We start from the raw sequence: 16,425 nt of genomic DNA, 5'->3' as shown, positions 1-16,425 counted from the left end.
GTCGAAGAGCACAGATCGTTGAACTTGCAACTCCTCACTCGTGAATTGTTGGAGTCAGGTGTTGCCTCGTTATGAAACTTCCATGACTTGCTGATTTAGAGGAGTTTTCTCTTTTTGAAAACTTGGATCATCAAACTCACGATTCATTGGAGTATGATTTGTCGAAGAGGATGGATTATTGAACCTGCAATTCGTGGAGGTACGAATCACCAAAAAGCACGGATCATTGAATCCATGATTTGTTGATGTTAGAAGTTGCCTCTTTATGAAACTTCCATGAAGTGTTGATTTTAGAGGAGTAGTCTCTTTCCGGAAACTTGGATGATTTTTGATTTCTTTGAAAATCAAGAATCATTGTCGGGGAGGAGGAAACCATTAACCCTGCAACAACGAGATTTTTGCAAAGTTACAGCATGATGGCAAACATGTTGACCCACCTGTAGGATTAGCCAATGAACTTGTTCTTTCAGATAGACTTGAAGTTCGATGCATGAAAATTCATGAAACATCACACCCTTAAACACAAGTTTTGGATTTCGGTGAATGCTCTATCATCTACACGGAACTTGATATAAGACTGAAGGTAGATAAAAAAGGTGGTCATAATTCCTGTGATTGCAAGCCAATGCAGATCAATCTAAGCAAAATTACACATTGATTCCTTGCGTACATAATGGAGAAAAAAAGTAACATAAAAGAGAAACTGGGGGGGTGGTTGTATGCTTGATTTGGCTTGGCAAGTCTACGGTCAATGGCCTCACTATGTTGGTTGTTGTAAGCTTCCAATGTGCCCTTGTGATTTGTTACCTTGTCAATACCTCCTGAACAAAGTTTAGGGATTTAGTCATATAAAATTTGCTGCTTTGACAATGAGCTGTCTCCCTTCTTTTATGCCTTTACGAGCTCTCTACCTGCTGGATGTTAGCATGCATTGCCATGTGTCCAAAGTGTGCAATTATCTTGATATGCAGTTTATGAAAATTTCTGACATTGGTATTTTCCGTTTCTGTTGCTATTGTCTACAATTCAAACATTATTCTATTTGATATAGAGTTGATAAAGTCTTCAACATTCACTCATAACTCCTTTCATTTCTCACATTTTTGTTTGTAACATTTGTCTTTTATGTTTTGATTTGTCATTTCGAACATTTCAACAGTGTATGTACTCGATGAATTTGTTTTATCTTTGCAGCATTGTAATCAAAGCTGCTTGGTGAATGATGCATCGTCTTTTATCATTAAGCACTTTTCCTTTCTCTCAGTTTTTGATCTTTCTTTTTCTCTGTATTTTGGCCTCTTAAAAGACGTTAATATATCTTTCTTTCTGTATTTAACATTCGCCTTTCCTTTTCTGTTGTACCTTTGAGAAATTCAAAATATAGTTTTTACCTGTTATGGAGTTTACTGAGTTAAAGGAAATTTGCTCCTTTGTAAAATCAAAATTGGTGATGAATGATGCATTATCATCTCTTGTAAAGATGCACACTTAAGATGTACACATGTGGTGTGTGTACAATGTACTTTCTGTTCTCTGATAAGCAAAAGAAAATATGTATCTTGATCATGTATGCCTTGTGTGAACTAGCAGGGGAGATATTTAGATTATGTCATGTTATCTGATATGAGGGAATATAGATGCCCAATGGAACCATTGTTAGTAAATTGGAAATCAAACAGATCAATTCAGAAATTCTTGTGATTATAGACAAACAATATGTGACTCAGTACTGATATAAACTGGAGGTAAAATGCCTGTTTATATTCCTCCTTATCTTCTGTCTGTAAAACTGTGATAACATTGGGTGAATTTGACACCAATTCACAACCTCATCCGGGAAGATATGTTAATAAACCAAGCACATATTCTATGAGAGTTTCCTGATCTAGTCAATTGAGAATGACTAGTACAAGCTGAATATGTGCTGTTTCTGGAAAAACACAAACTCATTGGCTTTAATATCCAATGTTGTTGGGCCAAATTCTTTAACAGTTCCTTTATTTCCTGCTAAGAAGGATGATGAATGAATTTTCTGATTTTCCTTGCAGTTTGTGAGCATGCTTATTCTCTCTCTCAGAGCTTGGATCCCAAAAGTCAGGGGAGGGGTGTTCTGCAGTTTAAGACAGGATTGATGTCGGTGATAAAGGTATTCTTTTTGTTGTAAGCGAGCTTTATTTATGTATTTCACAGTTTAATATTACAACAAAAATGCCATATGTTTTCCTTCCTGCAGCAAAAGCTAGCCAAGAAAGATGGTACCGATTTTTATCGCGAGCAAGATATCATAACTTTACAAAACTTTTACAGAATTCAGAAGGACCAGCTAGCTGAATCTGGGTATGCTACTTATCTTATACCATACATCATGCTCTCAATTTATGAATTGGGTTCTGGAAGGAAGTCAAATTACAGGTCAATGTTGAATCTATCCTGGGATGATGGGGAGACAGGACTGGTGTATAAAGAGCTTGTTATTGGTGGTCTGAACACAGAGGGTGTTCAGACCATGGTTTGGTTGTATCTTTGTGTCAAGGAAGAGACAGATATCTTGATATCTGGCAAACATATTCTGACAATGAGTATTTTTATAATTTTCTGGATGACAGGTAGATTATCATTTTTTGCATTTTTGCAGATTGGAGAATAGATCACAAAGACGAAAATTTTTTACTACTTTACGGGTTTTAAGGGATGTTATAAATGCTCTTGCATCAACATACCCCACACAGCTCACTCCAGAGGTTTGTTTTCAACCTGTTCCATATTCTGATCATGTCTGTGATATATGGCTGTTTCTTCAGGCAGAAGAGAACTTTAGGCAGAGTTTATAATGAAGTATTTTGTTCTCTACATCTACCCAGATTAATAAATTTATTTCATAAGTCTTTTTTTAATCTAGTGACTTGAAGTCATGCACAAAGGCTCTTACTCTCTAGACAACTATGATACTGAGACAGCTGGCAGTGCATTAGGGTCACCCACTTCTCTCTAATTTCAATTCCACATAGCCTGTTTTAATATAGTGAAACCCTGTTGGCCAACTCAATGGAAGGAATGCCCTCTATGTAGCATGTATTTAGTGATATCTAATTTGCCCAGTCAGATTGGTAATGCTTAAAATAAGAGTTTCTCTTTTTAGTGTAAGGTGCTCTCTCTTAAAAGACGTTGAAATATCTTTCTTTCTTTCATGTCTGGTGAAATTCTTTGTTTCTGGGGCAGTCTTTTGTTTTTCATTATTAGATTTAGCTGAATTCAAAGAGAAGCATTAGTCTGGCAACCTTATAGTGGTAGCTGCTTGATAACAGTAGTATGGACCAAATTAGATTTAATTTTCAAGTTGGTTAAATGTTGTCTTGATTCACCATATGAATTGGTTAATGCTGCACACCTCAGTTTTAGTGATTGAGTTGCACTCAATAGTATATGCTGTTTATTGCACTGGTTCATGCTACTTGCAACTGAAGAAACTTAGCTGATTTTGATTTTCCAGTGTAAAATGGCACTGATTTACATGCACATGTGTGTGTGCAACCAAATTTCATAATTTTGGCCTGTTCATGTAGGGTTTGGCAGGCTAGAAAAATGTGAGCGATGTACTTTTTTGAGAATGACAAATATTCCTTTCCAGTTGATAGTATCAATCTTTTGCCTGTGATCTAGTTTCTTTGGTATAGAGCTAGTTGTTGTTGTTACCATATAAATCAATTCCCATAATTATGAGTGGCTTATTCTCATCAATTTCTCTCAGTTTAAGAAGGAAATGGAATTAGATGCGAAGACTTCTGAGGCATTCCAGCCATATAATATCTTGCCTCTAGAAGCACCTGGTGTTTCCGATCAAATTCTTAATTTACCAGAGGTATAAGAGTCTACAATGAATTTTGACGTCTACAACAAGCTAAATTTAGATAAATTTCATTGGGTTTCTTTTATGAAATAATTTGCCAGATAAAAGCTGCACGGTTAGCAATTCAATGTGACGGTTTGCGATTCGGTGATAATTTTGATGTGCCTCAACATCGGAAGCCTGATATATTTGATGCACTTCACTATGCTTTTGGATTCCAAGTATGTAAGAGTTGCAAACTTTTGTGATGCAATCGATAATTTGTGTGCTCTGTGTTAAATCCAGTTTCTGGTAACTCTTTGCAGAATGACAATGTCAGAAATCAGCGAGAGCATTTTGTTCTTTTATTAGCAAATGCACAATCTCAACGGAATGATTCAAATGTTCCCAGAGGTTTAGATCAGGTATTGAGAACATATTGATAACACAAGTGTTGGCGTGTGGCCTTTGGTTAAAGTACTTCTTTGATGATAATAAGGAGTTAGATGAAGATGTGATCAAGAAGCTCTGCAGTAAGATCCTTGATAATTATGAGAAATGGTGTCGCTACATCAGAAAGTCTTCTGTTTATGGACGGTATTGCTGATATTCGGTACTTTTTAGGACTCAAGCTCCGCGGATTTTTTATGAGATCTCTCATCAATTTCATTCCAGGGTAGCAACCAAAAAAGAGAGGGTGGCTCTAGTAGCTCTATATTTGTGCATATGGGGTGAAGCAGCAAATGTTCGATTTCTCCCAGAGGGTATTTGCTTCATTTATCATCATGTGAGTTTTTGGCAAAATTTTATCTTTAGCAGTTTTTTTAAATGAATCTAGAGGCAGTCTGGTTGAATTTAATTTTTGAATGCTGATGACATTAGGTCTATATAAGCACATGTGTAGTTTCTCAACTCCATTATGTGTCATATGTGCTATGGTAATTGGAGGTTAGATTATATAGCTTTTGACTTGCTTATTTCGTTCTTTCTGGCATTGGTTCATGCATGCAGATGGCAAATGAACTAAATGGAATGTTGGCCCATGATAAAATTGAGCAGAATAAACAATATCGGGTGAAAGAGAAACAGTCCTTCCTGGAAACAGTCATAACACCGATTTACAATGCCTTAAAAGAGGTATATAGTATGGATTCATGTTTCTGAGAAGGAAGTATACAGTTGTATCCTATCCTTCTGGTGTGTGCCAATGGTTTCTTTTTGGAAATTGAATTTTCAGTGAGTGTATCTCGAACATTATTGTGACCTTGCAAAATCTGAGGCATTCCCAAGCCCAAGTTGGAAAATCAACTGAAGATCTAGAGTTTTATATCTATGATTAGCATACATGGTGTATATGCTCCCTGCATTCTTTTAACCTTTAATGTTATTTCAAGCCAAAATCTTCGTAGTTAGCCATTGGTAATCCAATTCAGTTGCTTTATTTTGTATTTCTTAATTGTTTTGGAGATTATTTCTCTATCTTAAGAGTACTTTATGTTTTCACCAGAATTATATTAGTTCCCAAATATTTTGTATTTCTTAATTGTTTTGGAGATTATTTCTCTATCTTAAGAGTACTTTATGTTTTCACCAGAATTATATTAGTTCCCAAATATTTTGTATTTCTTAATTGTTTTGGAGATTATTTCTCTATCTTAAGATTACTTTATGTTTTCACCAGAATTATATTAGTTCCCAAATTTTTTTGTTGACTGGATTTTAAATGTTTTTAGAGGACCATTTTACTTTAGTTTTCCATTTTTGTCTTTGTCGACAATAGTTTTGGCATGGGAAGGTAGATATGATAGAAACTTGGTTTGTTGGCTCCCTTTTTAACCTACCTTTACTTTTGTTACTTGTTAATGAGTCAACATAAACAGCTGTAATCACTAGCAGTGTTTCATAGATCATTGTGGTCTTTTTGAGACCAATGAATTTATCTTCTTTCTTTGTTTTGGGAAATGATAATACAATATGAAAGAAATATTTACTGTCTAGAATGTGAACGATGAAGTGTTAATCTCGCATTTATTGAGCTAGCCTCCTGGGGATATGATGCGCTTAGTTTTGGTATCCATATGGTGGTTTCATTTTGTTCTCTTAAAATAAGTTTTGATAATGTTTGTTAGGTAGCATATGTGACTATGGTCTTTCAGAGACGTACTTTTATACATTTGGTCCTTTTATGATTCTTAATGCAGCATCAGAGTTATCATAGTGCCATTAGAACTGAAATAAAGATGTTCTAGTGCATAAAGGCTTGTAAGCCATTGCTAATAAATTACATAATGTAACTATATTTCCTTTTTATTCAAACTATTTCATCACGTAGGACTCAATGCTTCTTATACATGCCATGAAAGGGTGCCTTACACTATTCTCTGCAATGACAATGACATAGAGGAACTCATAATACCTACATGCCTAGGAGTCCTTGTCAGAAAATATACATATAATGATTTTGAAATACAAATCTTCCTAATTATGTCATGAAGAATCTAAATTTGATAGTTTTGAGTCTTCATTGCGTAATGATTTTTGTGTTTGGGAATCTTTTGTTTATCAGCATGAAGGTGAGGTTTCTTTGGTTGGCAGTTACTTAATAGTAGTTAGTGAATTTTCTGTGCTGCATACTGCAGCCTACACCAAGAGTCAATAGACATAGATAAATTTATTTAAATAATTGAATGTTACACATCTTGGGAAACTTTTCTATATCAAGGTGAATTATTATTTCAGGAAACGTCAAGAAATGGAGGAGGAAAAGCTGGTCATTCGAAATGGAGAAATTATGATGATTTCAATGAATTTTTCTGGTTTGTTCAAAGGATGGCTTACGCAACCATGTTACCATTTAGAATTTGTCAAGTTCAAGTCATGAACATGCAGGAAATGATGTGTTTTTGCAGGTCACCATCATGTTTCAATGAGCTTAAGTGGCCTTTTTCATCAATGACAGAGAGTCCATTTCTTTCTAAACCAGTAAAAGAAGTGGCACCTAAAAACGGCCTGAGCAAACTTCGCGGGGTGATTACATCTTTATCCATAACCAGTTTTTGCCCAATTAATAATTTTCAATTTTAAGTTTTACTACAGGTACGAGCATACTTATTTCACCTTGACTCTTGACTTCTAATGATATTAAGATGTAATCAGATTATGTTAAAGACTCACTTTCACAAAAAAAAGACCATTAGGTCATCGCATCTTTCTTCAGAGTAGAAAACAAATAAAGAAGAGGACATGTACACGCTTCTCCATTTCTTTTTGACATATAAAGAATGTAAAGATTGCCCAAGGAAAACATGAATGTCATCACTCCTATTGCTAAATGCTAAAACATTTTGTAGGCACATCATACATCACTTGAACACACTCTCCATATCTGATTTTCATATGGAAGAGAAAATGTGCTTTCTACTGTTGCACCTGGGTGAAGGATTTTTGTGAGTGGCGGTGAACTTTGAAAAAGCCCTGATATATTAGTAGTGTAGTTTGCAAATTTGTTTGGACATTCCATGCTATATGTAGATGCATCTTTATCTTATTTATTCATGTTGGAGCCATAGTGGTTTGGAATGCCTAATCATAACTACAGTTATATTTTTCAGGTAGCTAGAAAGCCTGGATTGGGGAAAACATCTTTTGTTGAGCACAGGACATTTTTTCATTTGTATCACAGTTTCCTTCGTGTGTGGATTTTGTTAGTGTTAATGTTACAAGTAAGTGTTGTAATTCATGCTATGAAAACGTTTCGGTTATGGTTATTGTTGGAAAATATATAGTTAAAGAGTTACAATCATCTGCAGGGTTTGACGATCATTGCATTCTCAGAGAATTTTAACATGGAGATGCTGAAGGTTTTGTTGAGCCTTGGTGTGACCTACTTTATCATGAAGTTAATTGAATGTAAGAACTATTATTTATCTTGCGTAAGCTAAATATGTTATTGTACGAATCTACCAATCTACTATCACAGATGAAAAGGGTGCTGAGGTCGTGGTACATGGGGCCGGGGCCTAAGTACACAAGAAATTGCTATTGTCTGATCTATGGTAACCCCTTTGTTATGTGCTGGTCGGGAGCCCATTTGTGCATCCCTTGATTGACTTGTAGCATTAGGAGTGATAGGGCTAAAGAAAGTTGTGATTGTTCTTTGTGGGTGAGCTTGTGTGGCTGTACGAATTTCCTTCAACAACTTTTCCCTATGTCTCTTGAGTTCTAATGAGAAAATTCCTAGGCACCGTTGATCCTCATATTCCATAACCTTGTGTAGCGGGCCTAAGCCTTGTTTAAAGAGGCAATGGTATCTCCCTCTGATTTCATAAAAGACTCTACAGTGACAAACATAGTGTTCTTCAGATTCCACTCCTTGATGACACAATTGGCAAATTCTTTCATCTATAGGTATGTGTATATCTGCCTACCTCAATCTCTAACGGATGTGATGAAGTTCACAGCTGCTCTATCACATTGCGCAACGCATAGGACATATGCATGTCCATATAAGGTGGCCTCATGATGAATCCATCGTCAGATGTGTGTAAAAGTGTCTTGTAGTGGGCCCGGCCCTATCACACTGCACATCACATTGGACAGATTGATGTCTATATAAGGTGGCCTGATGATGAATCCATCTTCATTCTAAGTGATATAAGGAGAGAGATGACCAGCCTAAACATTATGAGGTTATGAGGGCCCTAGAAGACATTCTCAGTTGTGAGGTTCATTCCACATTGGTATCTAGTATGAATCTTCACTTATATTTTGCTGTGAATGAGATGATTAAGGATTCTATAGCATCTAGTGACATGGCTATGAACCATGAGTAGATTATGGGATGGCATTGTCTTTTATGCTTGGCATTACAGTGTACTCATGTTGATGCATGAGATGATTGAGGATGCCATAGCATTCAGTGACATGGCTAGAAACCAGTGTACATTATGAGGGTGCCTTTGTCATAGATGGCCTCTATGCCCACTGCTATAGGACACTCAAGGCACATTGATATGATGCCTTCTGAGGAGAGAGATGACCAGCATAGGCATTATGAGGTTATGATTTATCTAGAAGATGTGCCACTCACACATTCTCAGTTGTGAGGTTCATTCCACATTGGCAACCCTTGCCCTAGCATAGGGTGTGGGTCATTAGTGGGACGATTCCATAATTTCACCGAGTGCAGCAAAGGAAAGAAAATGACTTTGCTTGCTTATCGGGGGCATTATCGACTTTTATTTTATTGTTGTTCTAAACACACTGTGGGGTACACTCCCCTGTGTTGATTCATTTCACACGGCTCCTCTCAGCATTAAATGAGATACTACAGATGTGGTACTTGTATATACTACTTTATAACCATAAGGATTGGGTGCCAACTTGCATTTCTTGTGGTTTTTGTACAATTAATATAAACTGTGTTACTGAAACATCCACATGAACAATACTAACAGTTATGTATTCTTCAAACCTGCACCCAGATATTTGGACTTTGTCTGGCAAGTTTGAAGTCTATCTCCCTTTATTCCTTTGCAGTTTCCAAACATGTCAGGAGTATGAAATAATTGATGACAATGAGAATTTATGCAATGATGTCGTGATGTGGCGTGCCGAAGGTGGGAAACATTGGGAAGATAAATTTCTCATGTTTGTATGTGTTGGCGTTGTTGGTATGCATAAGTGGAGGATTGGTTTCAACAAAGTGGCATGGTCGTTAGAGACCCTCCAATCATAGCCGGAACTTAAGTTATAGAAAGAAAGAAAGAAAGAAAGAAATATTAACATCTTTGAAGAGGCCAAAATGGCTTATATAGAGAGGAGCAGAAAGAAGAAAGAAAGAAAGATATATTAACGTCTTTTAAGAGGCCAAAATGGCCTATAAGACCAAACAAGAGATTACATCTTAAGTGTTGTCTCGTCTTTGAGAACAACAAATCAAAATAAAATAAATATTATTCCATAAATATAGAAGTAAATGAGATAAAAAGAGATGAGGGAAACTGGTTTTCGGCACATGTGAGAGTCTCAAGTTAGATGTATTGTAACTTTTGACTTCGAAAGATCTCTAGCATAGGTCGATCCAGAATGGAAAGGTCTCCGAAGTGAGGGAAGCACCTGCGATGGCGGGAGATAATGGCTTTTATCTGTCGATGACAAGGGTGTTGAGGTTGGGGCCCCCGTGCACAGCAAATTGCTATTGCCCAATCAATTGTAACCCCTTTGTTATGTCCTGGTCGGGAGCCCATTTGTGTATCCCTTGATTGACTTGTAGAATCAGTAGGAGTGATGGGGCTAAAGAAAGTTGTGATTGTTCCTTGTGGATGAGCTTGTGTGGCTGTATTCTTCAACAACTTTTCCCGATGTCTCTTCAGCTGTAGCAAGAAAAGTCCTAGGCACCGTTGGTCCTCATATTCCATTACCTTGCTCAGTGATAGATATCTTTAAAATAACAATTAAGAGATCTCAGTTATTCCTTTTTTTCCAGTTTAAAAACTGTGAATAAAAGTTAGATATTAAATGATGAAGCATAGTATTAAAACATTACCTTTTCACTTGAGACTTGGGAAGTCCTCACAAGTTATTACATATAGATTCACTGACTTATCTTATTGAAACTCTCAATTTCTTAAATTCTCAAATATCTGCGTCCTTCTGACTTTGTTTATCCCTTCACTAACATTATGAAAAATAGGCTAGTGCTAGTATATTTTCGGATAGTAACATAACTGTCATTTCTGTGAATGTTCAGCTGTGCTTGATGTAATACTGATGGTAGGAGCCTATAGAAGTTCACGGAAAAATGCAATGAATCGAATATTTGTACAACTGATTTTTTTCGGAGGATGCACAGGCGGTTCATTTTACTTATATTTGTAAGTTATTATACCCGAGATAATCTTATTGTGTAAATTCATCTTTTAACTCTTACAACTTACGATAAATGATAATGTATGTCCTATTGAAATTAGTATAATTCTTTTATGTTTCCTATTCAAGTCTTATAGTACCACTATGTCTGAGTTGTAACATAATTAATAGAATTTATTGGTATAATGGAAGTATTTTTTCATTAATCTTGCATAAAATTTCAGTAGATATGTCAATCGTTATAAAAGTTGTTTTCTAATAGCAATATATGCCGTGGCAACATTTAATCCAATTGCTAAAGTTAACCTCATTCAGTGATAATCTGCATAACATTGTTTTGGTGGTCTTATGCTGAAATGATCTTTTGAAGGATTTCTTATCTTTAAGATAGCATTATAAAGTGAACCCGTTAAGTACATAGAGGGAAACATCCCTTGCAATCTGGCTACAGAGTTTAAAGTGAAAGATTTTAACTTCGAAAAATTCCGGGACAAATAATTGTAAAATTCTATGACATCCTTTTGAAAATGTCTGCTGAATTTTTAGGAAGATGATGCTGGGCGAAAATGCATTCTTCCATATATACCTGCTAGTGCTAGGTGTATATGCAGCTGTCCAGCTTTTTGTAAGTCTGATTCTACACATTCCCTTGTTGAGAGAATGGTCTGAGGGAAGTGATAGGTTCAGAGTTATGGAAGCGTTAAAATGGCTTTTTCAGGTATGTCACATTGATCAAGGTCAAATGTATCTTTTGTAGGCATTAAGATGATATCTCTTAATGTATGATGATATTCTATTTACCTATGTTTCCCAGGAACGCTATTTTGTTGGACGTGGGTTGTATGAAAGGCCAAGTGATTACATCAGGTTGTTCCTTTACTATGCTACTTGAAACTAACAATCGGCAATGGTTTGGTTCGGTTTGAGAGGGTCCAAACCGAACCGTTTAAATTGTTTGAAACCTGAACCAAACCGCGAAACTGTTAAACTGAACTGTTAAAACATTTTTCAAACCGTAAAAACTGTGGTTTCGTGGTTCGGTTTCGGTTTTCAACATAGGTCAAATTTATTATTTTTTAAAATTTATAATATTTCATTATTTAGAATTTTTAAAATTTTTAAGATGTTCCTAAAATGTGAGAATAAGGTGTAAAAATGAAAAGATTGTTTAAATTTTTTTTAGAATTAATTTTTTTTTTTAATAAAAATAAAAATAAAAACCATTAAACCATTTAAACTGCGGTTTTTGATTGTTGAAACTAAACCGAAACCGAACCGAACCGTTGAAACCGTTAAACAGTGGTTTCGTGGTTCGGTTCGGTTCAAACCAAACCCTTGCCGATTGTGACTTGAAACTTGGATGTTGATTCTGAGTTGGAATATTCAATATACCTTTTTCACATAGTTTGTTTTAGACTATGTGATCATTAGGTCACATTACTTGATTCTGAGCTAGGTGGTCAATTATAGTTTTTAGAAACTGCGTACTACCTCTCTCATGAATTTTTGTTTATATATCTGTCCTCATCTGCATTGATTAATGAATATTTCAACAAAGTTCTAGCTCCTTAGTTATACTTTGAATGCCTCTTTGACACTCACCTATATTTTATTCTTGTGGGATAAGAACCAAGGACATGGCCCAAGCTCGGTTCATAAACAGGAACAATGTGAACTAGAATCTACAAGTAATTTAGAGACCTGATAAAACAGTAGAGCATGAATTATGACCTATTCTCATCTAAGTTGCAAGGGATTAAGTTCTCAACCCATTTTTCCACAAAGAAAGATTTAAAGCAAGATGGATCATCGTCTATGAAGGGCCAAAATGACATACGAGACTAAATCATCCATACCTTAATTATTTCTCATCATAAATATATAGATAGTCTACAGCATACTTAAGGCCAACATTGAGGTGTGTTGTCAGTTTGCCCCCTTTTTGGTATCATAGTTCTAAAGTGCTACAACTGTCTTGTTTTGAATGAGCTAAATCTAGTTGTTCTGGCTTGAATAATGGCTACTAAACATTTGAACTTTTTATGTTTCCCTGCACAATCCCTTTTCCTTCCTTTCACTTCTTGAAAGTGAAGAAACATCTTACTGGAGTTATCTCAAAAACTCAACATGAACCAAGAAGTTTGAAATTTCCATATTGAACAAGATAGACTGCTGAAAGCTGGCAATATACTTTGAATGCACCTGGACAAATAAGTTTCAAAATTGAAGGTGACCTGTTGGTTCCCTAGAGTCTTTTTGGGGAATAAAGTGAAATAAAATATGGTTCAAGTTATTGATTTCTGTTTTATTTCCCTTATGAGAATGGGTTTCAGAACAAAATTACAATGAACCACTTATGTACCAAACTTGTGCCAAGAGAAGTATTTGCCATTATAATGTAATCTAAATAATCCTACATTAGAAAACTGGTAGCATTGTCATCGAGGGTAGAATAGGTTGAGGATTTCAATCGGTATTGCATGAGAGGTCCTCATGCTTCTAAGGCAATGTATATAGGAAAGGCAGCAATTATTCCTCAAGAATGCTGTTGACTGTTAACTGATATGTGGTGCATTATGATATTATGTCTGAGCTCCTAGATTGTTTTCTAGTAAACGTTCAGATTCTTCTTGCAGTAGAGTTGTAATCCAAATTTCTATTACTCCAAATCTGGTCGCAAACCTTTTTGACCTTCTCTCTTGCTGCTGCAACAGTTTCTAAATATATCACATATAATAACAATCTAGCCTCATAATAAAATATGAGGTTGTTCTCCCCTCGAAATAATATTTCTAAGAATAAAACAGAGAACATAAATTAGTTTTTCTGGTTTTCTTATCAGTAGACATGTTATAAGTGATCACTAATGCCTGTTGTTTTTAACAGATATGTCTTATTTTGGGTGTTGGTGCTTGTCTCCAAATTCACCTTTAGCTATTTTCTTCAGGTTGGTGTTTAATCTTGACACTTGCCAGTGCTAAATATTTCTGTAGACTTGACATCTCATTAATCTTGGATACTGTCTTCAGTTTGGTGATTGTTTGGAAGTTTCACTGTCAAATATTTCTATGGGCTTAAAATCTCATTAATACAAATTCAACTTGTTGCCACAGATAAAGCCACTTGTGGGTGCCACAAATTCGATAACATCATATTCAGGAGAAATCAATTATAAATGGCATGACTTAATCTCCAAAGGTTTGTAATTTTATATTGCCCATCATAATCAAATAATTAGAATTGTGGAATTGGGAGGTAGTGTGAGATGAAGTGTTTATGGCAAGGGTTAGGGTCTCAATCAAATAGTTGACAATTATGAAAAATAGGAACATAAGACCACCATACCAAGAGAAGTTTAGGTGTTCATTGTTATTAATTATAACTAATCAAGCTACCAAATCTCATAATTCTCATCATAGGTAATGTTCCTAAGCAATTGAATGCTTTTGTACATAATTAAATAAGATATTTTTTAGTGTCCATAGAGATGCCAAAATGACTGTAATTGAGGGGGAGAGACTGACCTCATAGAAGACTTGTGGTCTCCATTTTTCTTCTTGCATCTCCAACTTGCAAAGTTGAACCTATTGAGCTTTTATTCATGAGAGAGCTACCAATATTCTTCTTCTCTTTGTCTTCCTCCTTTCTGCATCAATAAATGGTGTCTGACTTCTAATACATGCGAGCTATGTAGTTGCACTATGATAACAACGGTCAACCTTGCTACTGTGTATGCACCGACTTCAAGAGTAAAACAAGATCTGGGCAGGCTACGTTGGTTAATAACCCTCAAGCTGTAGTTATGAAAACGAGATGTTTAGTTCTCACATAGTGGATGGATAAAATAGCTATATGAGAGGAGATGTTGGGAATAAAGGGCCATCGTGCCTTTTATTAGTGCACAAGTGTGAACGCACTCGTAGCACACTTTTGACTTGTATATACATAATATCTAAAAACCAAAAAAGAGGTACACTCTTTGTACCCAAGACAGAGTGCATCTCTCTCTCTCTCACTCAGACTCTCTCCCTCTCTGTTTTTGACCTAAACCCTAATCCTCGTGCTGCCTTCAAATTGGTATCAGAGCAGGGTTTAGGGTTTTATGCAGAGAAAAGTTTCGAGTTTTCTGTAGAGCAGAGTTTAAGGTTTTCTACAGAGCAGAGATTAGGGTTTTTTGCAGAGCAGAATTTAGGGTTTTTGCAGAGCAGGTCACGTTTTCTGCAGAGCAGGTTTGGTCTTCCGTTTTGGCTAAGAAACCATGACTAGCAGTAGTGATAGTAGCCACCTTATGCACATCAAGAAGCTTGAGGGTGCACATAACTTCGCGGTTTGGAAAAAAGCAATGCTACAACATCCTGCTACAGAAGAAGCATGCAAAGCCTATTAAGGTCAAAGGGGTAAAGCCTACAGATATGGATGAAGATGATTGGCAAGAGTTGAATGAGCTTGCGCGCTCGACTATTGAGTTGTCGATTTTTGATGCTTTGCTTTTTAATATCGAAGGTTTGGACTCCACCTATTCTATATGGATTAGACTAGAGGAATTGTATGCCCAAAAGACGGCAACTACCAAAGTTTATTGGCTTAAGAAACTTATGGATTTGTGTATGACAGAGGGCACACCCATGTCAATTCACCTGAGTGAGTTCAATTCCATTTTCAGCCAATTGGTTGCCTTAAAATTCATCATTGATGATGAGTTTAAGGCCACGTTTTTACTTTGCACCTTGCCAGAAATTTGGGCTACTTTCAGGACTGTTATGAGCAATTCAAATGCGATGCTTCTTTATGCCGATGTAGAGAGTTCTCTACTCATGGAAGAGATGAGTCTGCAAAATAATGCATCCAATAAGTCCTCTAGTGCGTTGCATATGAGGGGTAGGTCACAACAAAGAGGCAAATCTGATAGTTATGGCCGTAATAAATCACGTGGTAAAGATGTAGAATGCCATCACTGTGGCAAAAAGGGTACACTTTAAACGTGATTGTTTCAAATGGAAGAAAGAGAAAGGAAAGGGCAAGAAGATAGATGATTTCATAGAAGAAAAGAGAGAGATTCAACCGAGGAAAGGCAATACTAAAATTGAAGAGGTGAATGTAGTCACTCATGATAGTGATAGTGGAAATGATGTACTCTTTGTTTCATGATGCCATAGAGATCATGCTTTCCTTGCAGATACGGATGGTGACATGCACACTTGGATACTCAATTCTGGTGCTTCTTTTCACGTCACTCCTCATCATGAGTGGTTTTCAGATTGCACAGGGGGATACGGATGGTGACATGCACACTTGGATACTCGATTCCGGTGCTTCTTTTCACGTCACTCCTCATCATGAGTGGTTTTCAGATTACACATGTGGTTGACATGGTGTTGTCCATCTTGGGGACAACTATGCATGTGAAATTGCAGGTATTGGCACTGTGCAATTACAGTTTCAGCATGGGTCTGCTTTCACACTGTACGACATGTACCTCAGCTCAAGAAGAGCTTGATTAGCACAGGACAGCTAGATGATGATGGATTTCACACAACCTTTGGTGATGGGAAATGGAAGATTTGTAAGGGATCTAGAGTTATTGCCAAGGGTAGTAAAAGTGATACTTTGTATCCTCTCCATGTATCTAGTGTGAGTGACCATGTTGTTGCCATAACCGAGCAGCCTAGTGTTTCTTTGTGGCATGGCCGGTTGGGACACATGAGTGAAACTGGTATGAAAGTACTTTC

The 16,425-nt window shown here is 36.3% G+C and overlaps 1 protein-coding gene across 1 annotated transcript; it reads left to right on the top strand.

Moving 5' to 3' along the window:
• Positions 1 to 2,053: 2,053 nt before the first annotated feature.
• On the top strand, positions 2,054 to 13,927 carry LOC147847726 (callose synthase 10-like). The gene is made up of 18 exons (XM_087338889.1): positions 2,054 to 2,146; positions 2,234 to 2,337; positions 2,636 to 2,741; positions 3,749 to 3,859; positions 3,949 to 4,068; positions 4,153 to 4,251; positions 4,326 to 4,423; positions 4,502 to 4,613; positions 4,838 to 4,963; positions 6,566 to 6,642; positions 6,736 to 6,853; positions 7,438 to 7,548; positions 7,636 to 7,735; positions 10,578 to 10,701; positions 11,243 to 11,414; positions 11,511 to 11,563; positions 13,583 to 13,643; positions 13,810 to 13,927. The coding sequence occupies exons 1-18, from the start codon at positions 2,132 to 2,134 to the stop codon at positions 13,900 to 13,902; spliced, it is 1,800 nt and encodes a 599-aa protein (XP_087195015.1). The 5' UTR covers positions 2,054 to 2,131; the 3' UTR covers positions 13,903 to 13,927.
• Positions 13,928 to 16,425: the final 2,498 nt, after the last annotated feature.

Source organism: Azolla caroliniana, unplaced genomic scaffold, assembly GCF_043228905.1.
Source record: "Azolla caroliniana isolate FFs.n. ecotype wild unplaced genomic scaffold, voAzoCaro1.0.p SCAF_727, whole genome shotgun sequence".
NCBI lineage: Eukaryota > Viridiplantae > Streptophyta > Polypodiopsida > Salviniales > Salviniaceae > Azolla > Azolla caroliniana.
This window is presented reverse-complemented; position numbering and strand designations above follow the sequence as displayed.